Raw genomic sequence first — 16,043 nt, forward strand, 5'->3', positions numbered from 1 at the left:
CATTGCAAGGCATTGGAATCCCTAAAAGGCGACAGGAACCAGGGAAGATATCCTCCTCTGACCTGCATGCTGCCATAGGACATTTTGACCTAAAAAGTGTCTCGACCATTAAAGAATGGTCGAGTAGTATGTGCCCTGTCAAAAACCTTTTCTACTGACTCTGGTAGATGGTTTCAAGCAACATGAAACTTATGCCCCAACTCATGTCTAAATAAGGCTTTTCATGGTACCTCAGTCAAACAATCCTTCCTGCTCTTCCCATGGGCATGAACTTCACTATGACCTTTCAGTGATGCCCCATTGCATTTCCCACTAAAGCCTTCCTGTTTTGGAGACCAACTCTACTGGATCTAGCAGACCTCAGTTATTAGATGCCATTATTGGAGACAAAAAACAAACAAACAAACAAAAAAGATGACACAGATGTTTTATCTTTCCTGCCTGGTTCAAACCACAGTGATGTGGAAGCTTCAGAAAATAACTTCTAAAGTCAAGAGCTGTTCACTCAGGTGCCACAGGAAGAATAAATACATCAGTGAGCTGGGACCAGAGCTCAAGTTCCTTAACCCCTTCAAATGTTCCATTCAATTGTTTGCATTGCCTTCCCTGGTTAATTTTTAATGTTTCAAATCCATAATTTACACACTCAGACCAAAACTTGTAATTTACTCTGTTTCTCTAATGTAGTTTAAATTGTACTTTTATTATTAAACTGTTAAAAATGCCTTTGGACAATCTGGAGAGTGGGTGACATTTCATAGTTAAAATTATTATATTTAGATTCTTTTTTATTATCCCAAAGTCTGTTGGTGTGGGAATAGCAGCTTCAAGTGATTGTTAGTTATTGAGAACAACATTTGTATTATTACCTTTCCAGAAAAGTACTCACATTTCTGCAGAGAAAATGCCTTAATTTGCTTTTATGACTAAAACTTAATGATGTATTAATACAAAATTTAATTATTTTTATAATAATTAAAAAATGTATAGGATTACCAAAGCAACATTCTGTCTACCAAGCCCATTTGGACCTTTGGTCTCCCTGCTAAAAATGCCAAGAAATGTCTGCTAGTTATTGCCAGGGCTAATGATGACCTCTGACCGTGGTGGCCCAAAGTAATCTCTGCCTTGGTTTCCTAGCCATTAAATATGATGGAGAATCAGATCCCTGCAGGCTGTGACCCTTTTCTTGTTTCATCTTTTAAAGCTCCAATTCTGCAGCGCATACAAGCACAACTTTATCACTGTGACAGCACTGCTGTCAGTGGAGCAGCTCCAAGAATAAGGTCAGAAAGAGCATTCCTACAAGGCCATGGATTGAAAAATATTTGGGGTAAGATTAATTTCCCAGTTAAGAACCTGAATGGTGCCCAGCACAATAGATTCTTCTATTTGTTTGTGGCTTCCTCAGTAAAAAAGTTTGTTACGATAGTAATAAAGTGAGAAGTTCTATCTATCCTTTATAATTTTACAGCACTATCATATTTCATATCTGGTACTGTGTTTGACTTTTATTCCCAGCCCTGTTAATATGTGACATATCCAGAGAACTGCAGACTCAGACTGCAGTTGAACATTTGACTGAACATTTCTAATAAATATAAAGCTCTAGTGTTATGCACTTGCACATCAAGAGAAAAGGAAAAACACCTTCTTTGCAGACATCTGAATTTCTAATGTGTCAGATGAAACACACTGGTTTCAATCAAAAGCAAATCTACTTAAATGGATTTATGTTCTTCAGACAGGCAAAAAATAAGCATGAAATGCCACAGACTGTTTTTCTGGTTTTATTTTAGTTTCTTTTCACAAGACAAGACAATACAGTTATCAGATCTTGGTCATTGAACAGCCTTTCATGAATTATTTAGGGAAAAGCTCAGCTGCTTTAGATGGCAAAAGAATGCAATGTAAGGTGAGTATTATCCATTATTTTCACTTGAAATGAGATTTATTTTAGCCCAGTTTCCCGTTTACAGGGAAATTAGGCCAGTAGGTGACTTCTCACTCCTATGACTGAGGCCTTGAGAGCTGCTTTAATAAATCCATTGCCAGCTCCCTGCTGACTATTGATTCCATCAAGCTCAATGAACAGAAATAAGAAGTTCCTAATTTGTTGTGACTTTGCATAGATGTGTTTATTTTTAAAAGGAGGGAGCTGTGGCAGTGTGCTTGCTGTTGAGCACTGCTACAACTTTGTGTTGGCAAGGACTGGGGAGAGAAGGGTGGCCCATGCCAGGCATCTTGCAGGAGATGAGATTATATTGATATTTGTGATTATTACTTTTTAGCAGAGTGTCTGTCCTCCCTCTCCTTTGTGCCTTTGCTTTCTCTAGCTAATATTCTAAACATAACATTTTGAATATTGTTGAGAAGCTAAAAGCAGGGGAAAAAATTTTGCCCTAGTTCTTCACAAGGGGGCTCATGCTCAGCTCACAAGTCTAGAAAGACAAACTTATCTGCCTTTCCTTCCACTTATTTTCTCCAAAAATAGTTACTCAATTCTGTGAGTTGAGACTAGAAATAGTTTATATTCATGATTAAATAACCCAATTAGCTCTAGGGTTTAATCACTAAGTTTTCTAGTTCATAGGGCTGTTGGAATATATTCTTAGTTCTGTGGGCAATGAAAAGGTTAGCTGGGAGAGTTTCTGCCATTAGTTTATACCCACTATCACTGTTTTATTTCTTTTCAGCAGCTTCAAACCCTTAATTCCCAGGAATTTCTCTGGTTCCTCACACTTAGTTCAGTATGAAGGATGTTTTGTCAGAAATGGAAGTATGAAATAGAGGAGTAATTCTCCATTCACTGAACAAGTGACTGCCAGGTCTCTGTGGTTCATTGGCTGGCTGTGTGAATAAACAACTACAGACTCAACTCCAGGGAAAAAACTTTTTTGCTTCTTGTAGCCACCAAGCATAAGGGTCTTCCTCAGACCTTTTGCTTTCAGATATAGGGATAAACTACTCCCTGCTGTCTTGTTTGGAAAAGCTTGTGGGCAGAGGTTTGATAGTGAGATTTGCATCTGCAACAGTCTCTGGTAGTGCCAGGTCCATAATTCTGTATTTAAGAGCATGCAAATCTTACCATGCAAACAACTGATAAAATTATGATAAAATTGTGTGAGGTCTAAAATAGGAATATTCAATGCACTAAGAGAATAAAAAGTAAATTAACACAGTGATTCAGTAGCTACATTCAGAATCTCACAGTAATGCCCACCAAATCAGGTAATATATCAAAATTTACATTTAATAAAATTACTGTCACAAAGTTCCTTGTTTGCACAGTGCTTCAGAAAAACTACTAGTTGTCAGTCAGTTGTTTTTATAGTTACCAACAACTGTATTTTATCTTGCTTGTGCCAGCCTCAAACCATGATACATATCAACAGTCTCAAAAGTTTGCAGTGCTTGTGCCACCTTCTGTCAGAGTCTGCCCAGTTCCCTCTCTCTCCCCCATTCCCTTTACCTCTGTTGTCATCCCAAGAGCAGGATGACTGTCAGCTGCACAGCTTCTCTGCTCCAGCCCTGGAGATGGACGTGGAATGCACCCTCTTTACTCTTCCCACCTCAATGACTCTTCCTGCCTGCCAAGCAGAGTCATAACAGCTACATGGGGGACAAATGGGATCTCTATGTCCACAAACTTCATAATATCCCAGTAGCATCATTCTCCCCCTCCTCCTATAAAAACTTTCCTTTGCACTAATATGATTGGAGTTATCAGGATCTTTTAGGTTTTTATTTTTATCCTTATTTTGATTCAAATTATGTTGTCAATGTCGCCTTGACAGATCCCAAACTCCTTCAGTGTCCTCCTACTAGGGAGTCCTGAAGAATCCGAAAAGCACTTGAACCCAGAATCCAAAGTCATCTCTACTAACTGCAAGGAATGATCCAAACTTACAGGGTAAGATTCTTTTCATTTCCTATGCTAGGAGTCCCTGGGTCTCAAGTTTGTTATTATTTATTATAACAACACAGACTGAATGGAAAATGTCAACTTGTTTTTTTCTTCTTGGAAGGTGAAGAACTGAAGAGGTATGAATGAATTTAAGTAATGCTTAAAAATAACTGTAAGATCTTTAAATATGTAACAGGTAACTTAAAGGATACTAGTGCTGTAGGTCTTTATGAATTTCATTCACACTTATGGATTTATATTTTTATGCTACTCAAATCAAGATACACCAGGAAGTGCAAATAAATCTTGTTAGAAAGGTGCCAACACACTGAAGAAGCCTATACTTATTTTTTTGGGGTTTTTTTGATCTTGGTTGTAAGATGCTGTATTTACCATATTCAGGATCAGAATAAACTTCTGATGGTTTTACAAAAACACTTCCTACTTTGCTTTTTACTTAGCCCCTCCTAAAGAGGGGCATCACTTGATCACTGCATTCCTGATCACAGTTCCACAGGTATCCACACAGAGATGATGGAGCACTAGAAGTCCAGCAGCTCACTAGTTAGGGATAGGACGGGGGAATGCATTCTCACTCCTTGGCCAGAAGTGCTGGTGTTTAAAATGGAAGCATTTTCCCACATGTACTGTCAACCGCCTTGAAGTACTTGTTGAGGCACAAGCTGTGTTTCCCTCCCACCAGGGTGTATCTGGCTGGGAGACCAAAGATCACTGATTGATGTCCCAAGCTGCTAAACCCAGCTGCCCTCCTGAACACTGACAAAGATTACATTCCATAAAAGCTTAGCTCAGCTTCTGCGGAAGCCTCTGGTCTGCAAGACTCGTCTCCTTTCTGAATTAGGATTTTCAAAATCTGACCTCTGACCCTTTCTGTGTCATGGTGTAAGTTCTCATATGATTTCCATTTTAATAGGTTCAGTTGCACTACATGCTGGCTAGATTATAAATGCTGTGCATACCTTCCCTCTTCCTTGTTTTTTCCCTTTTCATCCTCATACAGTTGTGTTTTGAAGTAAATACCATCTTTTGGAGTATCTCTGCACTGTCCTGAAAAATATAGTTCTTGCTTATGTGACAATGCAGGTGTTAAACAGTAGGCACAATGATAATAATGTTATCAGTATTGCTAGTTAATTAATTTTAGCTGCAGTTTTCAAGAACAAAAATGTCAAGGGATGACAAGAAATTGACAAGGAGGTAAGACTCAAATACATTTAGAAGGAGGGCAGAGAAGAGAAAAACAGTCTGCAAGGCCCTTGCTTCCTCTTCACTCCAGAGAAGCCAAATTGGTAAAGGTAGGACTCCAGTGGGAAGTTAGCTTTCATCCTTTTTCCTGTGCTGCAGGAATCTTTGCATTTTCTGATAAGAACAAAAATATGTTATACACTGGGAAATTCTAGGGATTATTTATGTTTCTGTATCCTTTAATGAATAGCTGTTGCACATTTTTATTTAGGGTCAGGGGGGACATTGACAACTAATATTTTTTCCAGCTGTGTCCAAGCTATTCAAAGAATAGATGCAAATTTAAACTATCATTAATCATGTCTGGAAAAGATGCTCCCCATCATGCAAAAATGCTACTAGAATCAGGTAGTGAGTTACTTTCAGAAACTAAAGAAATTCTTGTATCAAAATTGTATTTGTAACTTTTAATCTTCCTGATTTATTTGCATTGTAAGCATTCCCTCTTCAATCGCTGAGCCTTTTCACTTAGACTATACAATTTAAAAACAACTGAATGTACAAAGAGAGTTAAATTTTTACAGGGGGGCTGAAATCTGTAATAGCCTGTCTTCTCAGTGGTTTCTGAATTGTAATAAAGAGAAAAATTTATTGTTGGAAATGCTGAAAGGGTAAGAAAGCATAAATCTTTCTTTTAACAGCTTTCTAAGCAGCTGTTAGCTGTCCAGCCAAATATAAGTTCTAAACAGACCTGATTTTGAGTACAATAAATAACTGGATCAAGGAAGCTGGAAGCACATACAGATTTAAATCTGGAAAACATATATGTGATGTATCAGTTCTGATTTCTGACAATTGTCATAAAACTGATTTTTGTCTTTATTAATTTAGCTTTGTGAAAAGCATTTTAATACAAAAAGAGCTAGGGATGAGTGAGAAACGAGTACCAATGCTTGTTCTGAAGGAAGAAATCTGTTTTTGTAAAAATATTTGGTGTTTTGTATGTGATTCTGATGTCTTCTATATCACTACCATCATGTACATTAATTTTTCTTCATATAAATAATTTCTAAACAAACCAATGCTTCTTTGCATTCTCACAGCCACCAGAGCAAACCAGAAAGTTATAAAAAAAGAAAAGACAACAATCCCCACTCAAATACTGCTCCTGGCTTTTCAAGGCAGTCCCAGGGCCTGCCTCGCTGACCTCAGTATTTCAGGAGTAATTAACTTGATAGATCAGTCAAAAGCTTTCAGTGCATATTGGATCAAAATTCTCAGCTCATGCATGAAACAAGTGATAAAATACTTTAATTCAGAATGCACTAAAAGCAAAAGGGGGAACAATCAAACTGCTGCACAATCAGGTGTCAAACATTTTACCCTGGTAAGCAGACCTGTATCCTATCGCAAGCACATTTCTCTCTCTCTCTCAGGATTTTTTATTGAGGTGCACAGAGAGAAATGAAAGAGAAAACAATTTCTATTTCTGCTCCTTGTTTTTCTCTTGTGGAATGTGTTTGGAGAATTGTTTACCCAGAGTGAGCACTTGGTTGGACCATGGTGGATTGTTTGGGCCTGATGGCCAATCGGATCCACCTGTGTCTGGACTCTGGAGAACAGGGTCACGAGTTGTTAGTGAGATATGATAGTTAGAGAAAGTAGCATCTAGTATTTAGTATCCTCTTTTATATAGAATATTAATGTATTATAACATAATTATAATAAAGAAATCATTCAGCCTTCTGAAATGGAGTTAGACATCATCATTCTTCCCATTGGGTTCGCCGACATCTACAACAAGTGGTGACCCCGAACGTTGGATGAAGAACCAGGACCTGGTTTGGTCCACAGCCGTGATTTAACACGGGAAAGGAGGTGAACCCTCTTGAAAAGGCATGTCCGACGTCCCTGCGAGGGACAGGGGAGGTAAGACGCCGTGGGAACCCTCTCTATAGGACCAGGTGCAGCCCCGAGCAGTTTGCCATAACTGGACGCCTCTGCCTTCCTTTGAAAGGTACTGATTTTCTGATAATAGTACTACCCTGATCTGGGATGGACTTTAACCTTGGGAAGAGATGTCTGCAGATTTCGACATTGGTTTTTCTTGTGTACATGGCCCTATACTTGCCATTGGGAGAGATTTGGCTCGGGTCACTGGAATTTCTATCCCTGATGATGATTTTTTGGAGTTTCTTGAATATGCAGACAGTCGTGCTTGTGATAAACTGTGGTAACTTGTTTGTTCATCAAAAGAATTGGAATATTAAAGGAGGAAATATAAAAATTAAAGTATAAGGGACTAGCCTGCTTGTTAGGAGATAAGGGAGGACAAAAAAAAAAAAAAAAGCAACTGCTACAAACCGCAAGGCTATAGACATATTGCAAAACCGCAAGATCACAAGTATGATTAATCACCATATAGGGAGCTTTTCGTAGCTTTTTTGCAGACACAGGCTAAGGATGTTGGGGGATGGCCGGAGCTGATTATGAAATCAGCGACCACCAGGCAACGGCCACCAGACTAGACAACGTAGGAGTGCTCCAGGTACGCCCATCACTGTCCGGAGCCGATTGTGAAATCAGCGATCACCTGCCTCGACACAACGCAGAAACGACGCAGAGAGATGCTCAAGCTACGCACACCGCTATCGCAAAAGACACGAATGAAGAAACCTCCAAGAAACTATAAAAAGAAACTGAATAAGGGAGTGGGGTGTGGGGCACTGCAGTGTGGGACACTGCAGGAGGGGCGGTTAGGAGACCCCTACCCACCCAGCGCTGTTTTGCTTGCTACTGCTTGCTGTAATTAATAAAATTCTAATTGACCTTAAAAAGGCTGAATCAAATTATTCGCCTCAATTTATCACAGTGCTTTTTTCGGGGATCTGGCTTTTTCCCTGAATACAGAGGCTTGGAGATCCCTGTATTTCCTCATCAGGCAAAGCATCATGCGAGATCTCTGGGCGTTTCGATACGTGAAAGTTTATTTAGAGCTTCTTCCAATAGTCCAGAAATGGACCTCCTTTCCCATAATCCAGTCTTTGCTGCGAAAAGGGGGGGGGGGGCGGGCAGAGCCTTTGTCCGTGGCTCAGAAGTTTTCTTCTGCTTCTGCGCCGAGAGAGCCTCCGCCTCCTCCTCCTCCACCTCCTCCTCCTCCTCCTCCACCACCTCCACCTCCTCCTCCTGCTCCTGCAGCGAGGGAGCCCCGCCTCCACATTCCTTCGGAGGGTGCGGGGCCACTCCCGGCGGAGGCGGAGACGCCGCTCCGCCCGCCGGTTTCCCTGCCTGCACCCGTGCCTCCTCCTCCTCCTGCCCATTCGGAGCTGGGAGACACACCCGCCGCTGAGAGCCAGCCTGAAGCCACCTCGGCAGGGGCGAAGACGCCACCTGCGCCGGCTCCCGCGCCGGCCCCTGCCTCGGAGTTGTCAGCCACGCCTCCAGCACCGCCCGTCATCGCTCCCGCGGCGGCGGCTGCGCCCCCTGCACCAGCGGCTGATCCCTCCACAGCGGTCGGTTCCGCCGCGCCGGTGGCCCCAACCGCCGGTTCGGAGCCTGTTCCCGATGCGAGCTGTGATGATATAGAAGACCCCCTGCCTGCGGCGCCGGCCGAGGACCTCCCCGCGACGGCTCCGCCGCCGACATCGGCTGTGATGCGCGCCTCGCCGCCCGCACCGACCCCGCTGGTCCCGGCTGCCCCGCCGCCTCCCGCGGCTTTCGCCGGGTCGCCAGGCGCTGCCAACAGCAACAGCAGCGAGCAGCAGCAGCCTGGGGCCGCGTTGGAGCGGACCCCGCCGTCTCCAATCAGCCCGGGGTCCCCTCCCAGCCTGTTCTCTGGTGCTGGCTCTCCTCGGCAGCTCCTTGCAGCTGCCGCGAAAGTGAAAGTTATGAAGTTTAGTGCCTTTCTGGGGAACAGTGTTTTTCTTGGTCCAGTTCTTGCTTGGGTGGAGGATTCTCGCCGGAGCTCGAGGCACCTCGCCCCTCCCGCTCACGTTTGGGGGGCGGGGGCGATGAGTTCTGGGAATGCTGCCGCTGGTCTTGTGCCCGGAGAGCGTGGGGGTGCTGCCGCCAGGGGTCTGAGCTGCGTGCCGGCCCAACCGTGCCGCAGGTCCTGAGAATCAACATTCCTCTGGGGAAAACACCTTCTCTGCTGAGCCCTGGGGCAGTTCTTGTGTCATGCCCTCGTTTGAGGGGCGGGGGCAACCGCGTCCTGAGAGGCTGTGGCTGCGGCCACGGCCAGGCGCGGTGCGGGGTGGACACAATGCTGGAAGAGTTGCCGTGACACTGGCCGCGTGGTGGAGGCGGGTTGTGAAGATGAAGATCCCGCCCCGCCGGTCGGGCTGGGACCGATTGGTCCTAGCCCCCCGGCCGGAGGACCCCGTGTGCCCCACGGCCGAGTTTGGGATCTTGGCTCCGCCCGCATGGACCGGGGCCGCTAGCTGCGCAGGGTCTTAAAGCCTGCTACTTGCTGGGCATTCTGAGTCCGAGATTAAAAAAAAACAAAAAAAAAAACCCAAACCAAAACAAAAAAACCAATAAATTAGATTTAAGATTAATTAAATAGAGGTGGTTGAAAAGACAAAAAAAAAAAAAAAAAAAGTGGTTGATTTAAGAGTTTTGGGCATGGCATTTCAGAGATTTTTTCAGGTTTTTTTTTTTAATTTGGTGATGGTTTTTTGCACAAGAAAGGTATGTTTGCATGGTTGACGATCAGCCCCGAGTTGGTTTTATCAGTTGTTGCAGTCTCTGGGATGACATTCAGTGTTTTGGTATTAGATAATTATATGATGCCACATTTGGGTTTTGTTTATGGGTTTTTAATCAGTTGTTTGTGAAATGAACAGGGCTAATGCCTTTATTAATGTTCAGCTCTTTATTAAAAAGATCAGCTGGGCAGGGGGCTCGACGTAGAGCTCGCCCCCGTGGTCGTAGCTTTCCCAGGCAGCCGGAAGGAAGGCGGCGTGCAGAGTCGGTTACTGGAGTTCCGAGCAGCAGCTGTCCTTTCTCCTCAGCAGCTGTCCTTTCTCCTTTCCTTCTGGCACACCGGTGGCCAGAGGATGAGCAGGCGTGGTGTGCAGAATCTGTTGCTGAAGTCCAGAACAACAGCTGTCCCCGCTCCTTCCGTGGTGGCAGCACCAGGGCTCTCTGTCTCTATCGCCCTGCTTCTCAGAGCCTAATATAGTCTGTTCTTTCTTAGGTGATGGTGACGGTTAAAAGCCAGTCAGGGGATGTGTTTCCCTCTTCCTCAGCTAGGGCATTTGTCTAGACTCCTCTATTGTGTTCAGTTTTTGATTTATATTAATTTTTATCTCCTAAAAATACTCCCATGATCCTAAGGGGTTTTTATTTGCATGTTAGTCCCAGAATGGCAGCGTGGAGGGGTGGGAGGCCAGGTAGTTTAGAGAAAACAAACAGAGCAATTAGCTAATTAGCATTTCAATATGGGTACTTAGCTAGAGTTAGTAGTTTTCTTTTAGTGTTGCCTTGGGAACTAGGAAAGCCCTGCCCGTGTCTCTGGGGAACACCTGGAAACTGTTCATAACAGTTTGGACTTTGAAATTTGAGCATTCTTTTAACTGTTGTTTGGGTTTTTATGTTGTAAGTTTTGTTTTAGAGATTTGATAGATGGTTTGCAGGTAAAGGATCTCTTTGAACATTCCACATCAGCATTTGATTTGGCTTTTGATTGATAACTAGCAAATTGATAAGGGGACCTCTTGAGATGTGTTTGCTCTCTTTTGCAGGACCCTGCAGAAGAATTGCAGATGCAGTTTTTTTATTTTATTTTTTTTTAATTTATACTAAAACGGTGATATGTGGCAAGTACATTTCTCTCTCAGGTTTTTTTACTGAGGTGCACAGAGAGAAATGAAAGAGAAAACAATTTCTATTTCTGCTCCTTGTTTTTCTCTTGTGGAATGTGTTTGGAGAATTGTTTACCCAGAATGAGCACTTGGTTGGACCATGGTGGATTGTTTGGGCCTGATGGCCAATCGGATCCACCTGTGTCTGGACTCTGGCAAACAGGGTCACGAGTTGTGAGTTAGTGAGATATGATAGTTAGAGAAAGTAGCATCTAGTATTTAGTATCCTCTTTTATATAGAATATTAATGTATTATAACATAATTATAATAAAGAAATCATTCAGCCTTCTGAAATGGAGTTAGACATCATCATTCTTCCCATTGGGTTTGCCGACATCTACAACAGTATCCCAAATCAAAAGTGTGTTCAAAACTTGTTTTACATTCTAGGAAGGTTTTAGGTGAGCAAGTAAAACCATTAATCCCTGGCATCCTTTGGCATAGGGCACAACCTCTTCCCCTCCCTTGGAGTAACTGATGTGTTTCCCTATTTACAGAGTTAGAACAGCTTCAGAAGAAAAATGCTGCTCATGGAGTGCTGGCATACATTCAGGTCAACAATTTGTCTAAGGTATGAAAAGAAAGCATGGCATCCATCGATACCTGTAATGTGTCGTTCATGCAGTAGTTTTCATGAAGTAGCAGTGAGATGTGTGTGAAGTGATGCAGGTGATTACTTTGCAACTTCCTCTGTATGCTAAGGATCATGACAAATGCATTTTCATTGACCCCACAGTGTCAGCTTTTTATTTTATATTTGTGGACTTTAATCATACCCCTTAATACTAAACACATATTTGGGCTTAAACATAAGGAGATTTAATGAGCAGTGCATTGGGCAAGATCCTACTGCCATGAGCAGTTCTGCCAAGAGTCTGAGAAGGCGTGTCATGAGCTGACTCCTTTCAAACACTGTTGCCAGCACCAATCCCTTGAGCAGCGTAGGGCACCTTATTCTTGAGTTTGGCTCATCCCCCAGCCCCAGCTGTGTTTACCAGAGGTGACATCTGAGCACTCATATTCCACAAAGGTATCAAAAGAAATACAGCGGCACTTCATCATCCTCTAAAAATGCTTGGAATTAATTGATGTATGTTTTGTTGCTAACAAAGGAATCTCCAGTCAGGCACTGTGTGGTACTATGCCCATAAAACATTTAAATCTTTCCCCTGTGTTGAAATGTCTTGTTGTGATCCATCCCATACTTCAAAGGAGTATAATTTATCTTTCAGTTAAGCTTAACTGATGAAAATTCTTTCTCCTGGCTTTAAATATGTATGCCTCACTTGAAGCCACTTTTTTTTTTTTTTTTTGTTCTTTAATTCCATATAATAGGTTGTCTAATCAAATTATTGTAATTTTTTTAGTCAAAATAACCCAGTATCTTGATCTCTGGGGGCAGGCATGTTGATTTTTAATGAATTGGTTGATTTTCTGGCAGTTTATAAACTGTTTGTGCTGAGTATATCAATTATCATCATCATGTAGTCAAATCTGCCAATTATGTGACATGGTGTTAGTTCATTGAGCAAATGCAAAGAAAAGGCTGTGACCAAAACTGCTGGGTCCATACTAGTTCTGTGATATGGGAAGAACAATCAAGTTGTAGAATTAACTCAGAAATTTTATAGTTAATTTTAATTATCTTCATCTCCTTCTGTCATGAAAGCTGTGTCTTGGATCCTCCTCCTTTCCTCCAGTCACAAAGCTAGGCTGTGATTGTTTCTAATTATTTTATAGGACAGAAAACCTTTTTGTAAACAACGGTGAGAAACACACTTCTGTGACAAGATAATACCAAACTAGATAGAGTAGTATCAAAAAAGAGATCTGTCAGCTGTGACAACTTCATGACAGATTTATCTCCCATCCAAAATATTTTTCTCTCTTTTATGGGTACTGATGAAACATACTTTCCAGGATGATTCCTTCCCCCAAGAAACAACCCCCTCACCAAATCCCAGAGTAGTGTCTACATGCTTTTTTGCAAAGGAATGGGTCATAAAAAAATCTGAGATTTTTAATACATCCCTAGCCATGCCTTTTAATGAGAAGAGATTTAAGAGAAGGAACAGTTTACACTGGCATGTTTTTTTTTCTTTAAAATTTAACAAACTCAGAAAGCTAAACAACAGGCATTTGGGAGCTCCAAAGGAAGACCTCAAAGTACTCAGAGTTAGGCTGAATATGCTGGTTGCTCCCAGCTGACAGACCAAGATATTGAGGGCCATGAAGAAGGAAATTGGGGCTGAAGGTGTGTTACAAATCCCACTATCACTGAAAATGTTGAGAAATCCTCTTCCCCAGAACAGTGTCTTCTGTCCTCCTCAACAAGTGCTTTCTGCAGCCAGTCTGAAAGTCACGCACAACACATACAGTTCTACATATTTACAGCATAGCTGTAGAGAGTGCCCTTCTCCCTTGCTTCTCTTGCATTGTCTTTTCAGGAATGACACCCCCAATTTCACCACACCTAAAGACTGATGCCACTGTGGTAGGGGAGAAGCACACCAGCCACTGACTGTGAATGAACACTACTTGTCTTCTGGGCTTCAGACAACTTCTCTGATGGGTTTTGGACAGACACAAATTTAGCAGGCTCAGGAATGTCATTAAGCTTCTGCCTAGCCTCAGTTCCATATCAGCACGGCTTGGACAACCTGCCTCTCTGCACACACCACACCACAGATCAAGTACAATGGAGATAAACAAGATATTTTAGTCCTCTTACCTTCTGCTGTAGTGAAATAAGCTCCTTTCCATGCTTGTGAAACACCCTTGTGAATAAATTGATATGTAAATATGTGTGTATTTGAATATATTTTTCCTACTGCAGAAGGCATTGGAGAAACTAAGCATCTTTAGTTGTTCACCAGCAAAGCTGGACTGATAGTTTTTGTTTTAATCATAACAATTGGTATGCAATTATGGGAAAAATGAGTTTTAGGACTGTGTGGAGCTTGCTGAAAGGCACAAATGAAAGGGTATGGTTTGTGCTTGTTTCTTGCTTATGCTTCATTTTTCTGCCCTAAAGAAGTAAACATTTTCTTCCACCCCATATAGGCTGCTTATCATATGGGAGAATCAGTCAGAGGGAGCTGGCTGAGGAATCATCTTTCAGAGGAGCTGCTGAGGCAGTTTCAAGGTGGGATATCTGGAAACCCACAGAGCTCTGATACTCATGGTGTTGACTGGTGCCAAACATTGAGATGTTGCTGCTTCCAGGGCTTCTTCCAGGAGAGGCAGAGCTCGTTGCCTGCAAGATGTTACAAACTTCCTTTGTTCCTGGGAAATGCATGAACATGTTTGGGTTTTTTTCCCTTGATCGTGCACCTTGCTTTCCTTGCAGCCTCTGGCAGCAAAGTTGGAGGACAGACAGACAGCTGAGTAGACCAAGTCCACTTGCTTTGTCAGGAAGTCACGTAAAAAAAGGTTTCTTTAGTACTGTGTTGATCTTAGTGACCTCTACTGAGCTCCTGTCCTTTCCTGAGACAGAGAATTATTCTCCCTTCTATTCTTCGTATGAAGTGATCAGCTTGTTCCTTTGCCATGGGAATGGACAATGAATAAAAATCAATTCTCATTTAAGAAGCTACAGCAGTTTGCCTTTGCCTTTTCCTGCTGCCTGTATTGATTCCCTAAGCTCTCAGGCACACTATCAATCCTGCTGCAGTCCAGATTTATTTGAAAAGGAAATGTGATGATGGGTGCAGTTCCTGAGAAAAGTCCCTTCCATCTCCTCTTTGCTCTTCTGAGAGACAAACCAAGGCCATTTATCCCATCCATGGTGGTGTGGATTCTCTGGAGAAGTTTACAGCCCAGTGCCATGATTGTCACTGCAATGAAAATTGCAGTGCTTGTCACTGCAGGCCTTGTTGCTGCAGCTCTTGTTTAGGTGTAGCAGAAAAAGAAAAAGGAAGTTTACTTTGGGGAAGAAACAGAAATGTGACAACTTTTTCCTGAAGGCATTTTCAAAGGTAAACACAGAATAATACTAACAAATAAAATACTTGTTAGTATTTTCTGATGGTCCCTTGACTCTAAATTACCTTGAAATAGTCAACAGGTCTGTAGCATCCTGTCCAAACAGTGCTCATGTGTCTGCCCCATCTCATAGCATATTTTTCATTTGCATAAGGCTCTGGATGTAAGTTGGCTCACACTAAACACGCCACCAGAAATGATACCTAAAATGTTAATCTTGAAATTTATGCTACTGTAAATAACTATGTGGGGTAAGGAGATAGTGGAAAGTTAGGTGCCCATGACTTCAAATATTTATGCTCTTATAGATCACTAGGTAATTGTTTCCACCCTTTTCTCCCAAGCAGGAAATCCAAGCCCAAGGAGCTCTGGTGCAGCAGGTTGTTATAACCTGGCTTTTATTGATGGTGGCAAGGTGAACTGCTGCAAAACAAGCTTACTTACTGGGCTGCATTAAGCACCATCTTTAAAATAATAATTTTATGCACATGAAAGAATGTATCTCATTAGTTTTTCCGCGTCTTTATTCTCATTAGTGAAAAAAACTCCACAAACCAATGGGAAAGTTACCTCAGGTGCCTGAAGCATCTGCCATCATGCAGGGTTTATTTATAGAAATAGCTATAAGCAGTCACCCATTGCATACATTTCAACATTCACTCCCAGACTTGAAAACTCAAACTCAGTCTGCTATATCTCTTTGCAAAGAGAATTTCCTACTCATTTTCTCTGGGATTCATGGATTAAAAACTCTGATATTGGCAAGAAATATGAGCCTGGTACCAAACGTTCAATACATCCCTGCTCTGTGCTGGCAAGTAAAAACATTTTCTGTGGACAATCACCTGAGAAGACTTCTCTGTCCTTCCTGCAGAATTTTCTCCACACTTTCTATTTCCTCCTAGTCTTGCATATGCTTCTGTTCTGCATATCTATGCTGGGTTGTGGTGGTCACTTTCAGTTGCTATTGTGTCTGACTGAATTCAATGCAACTCTTTTGTGTTCACTGGATCTAACTTTTTTTTCCTGGAGACCAAAAACCCTGGCAACAGTGCCAGGTGATTATAAATCCCAAACTGCT

The 16,043-nt window shown here is 42.2% G+C and overlaps 1 protein-coding gene across 1 annotated transcript; it reads left to right on the forward strand.

The window, feature by feature from the left end:
* The first annotated feature begins 7,011 nt into the window (after positions 1-7,011).
* On the forward strand, positions 7,012-14,481 carry LOC128786880 (uncharacterized). Its single transcript, XM_053940584.1, has 4 exons — positions 7,012-7,042; positions 8,312-9,221; positions 11,476-11,549; positions 14,042-14,481. The coding sequence occupies exons 1-3, from the start codon at positions 7,012-7,014 to the stop codon at positions 11,546-11,548; spliced, it is 1,014 nt and encodes a 337-aa protein (XP_053796559.1). The 3' UTR covers position 11,549; positions 14,042-14,481.
* The last annotated feature ends 1,562 nt before the right edge of the window (positions 14,482-16,043 follow it).

This window comes from Vidua chalybeata, chromosome 4 (assembly GCF_026979565.1).
Source record: "Vidua chalybeata isolate OUT-0048 chromosome 4, bVidCha1 merged haplotype, whole genome shotgun sequence".
NCBI classification, from domain to species: domain Eukaryota; kingdom Metazoa; phylum Chordata; class Aves; order Passeriformes; family Viduidae; genus Vidua; species Vidua chalybeata.

Excerpts from the sequence above, each read along its gene's own strand:
- LOC128786880 (XM_053940584.1), top strand. The coding sequence starts at position 7,012 with ATGTCCGACGTCCCTGCGAGGGACAGGGGAG. Across the intron at positions 7,043-8,311 it reads CCCTGCGAGGGACAGGGGAG|CGAGGGAGCCCCGCCTCCAC; the intron begins GTAAGACGCCGT and ends CTGCTCCTGCAG. Across the intron at positions 9,222-11,475 it reads CCGGCCCAACCGTGCCGCAG|AGTTAGAACAGCTTCAGAAG; the intron begins GTCCTGAGAATC and ends CCCTATTTACAG.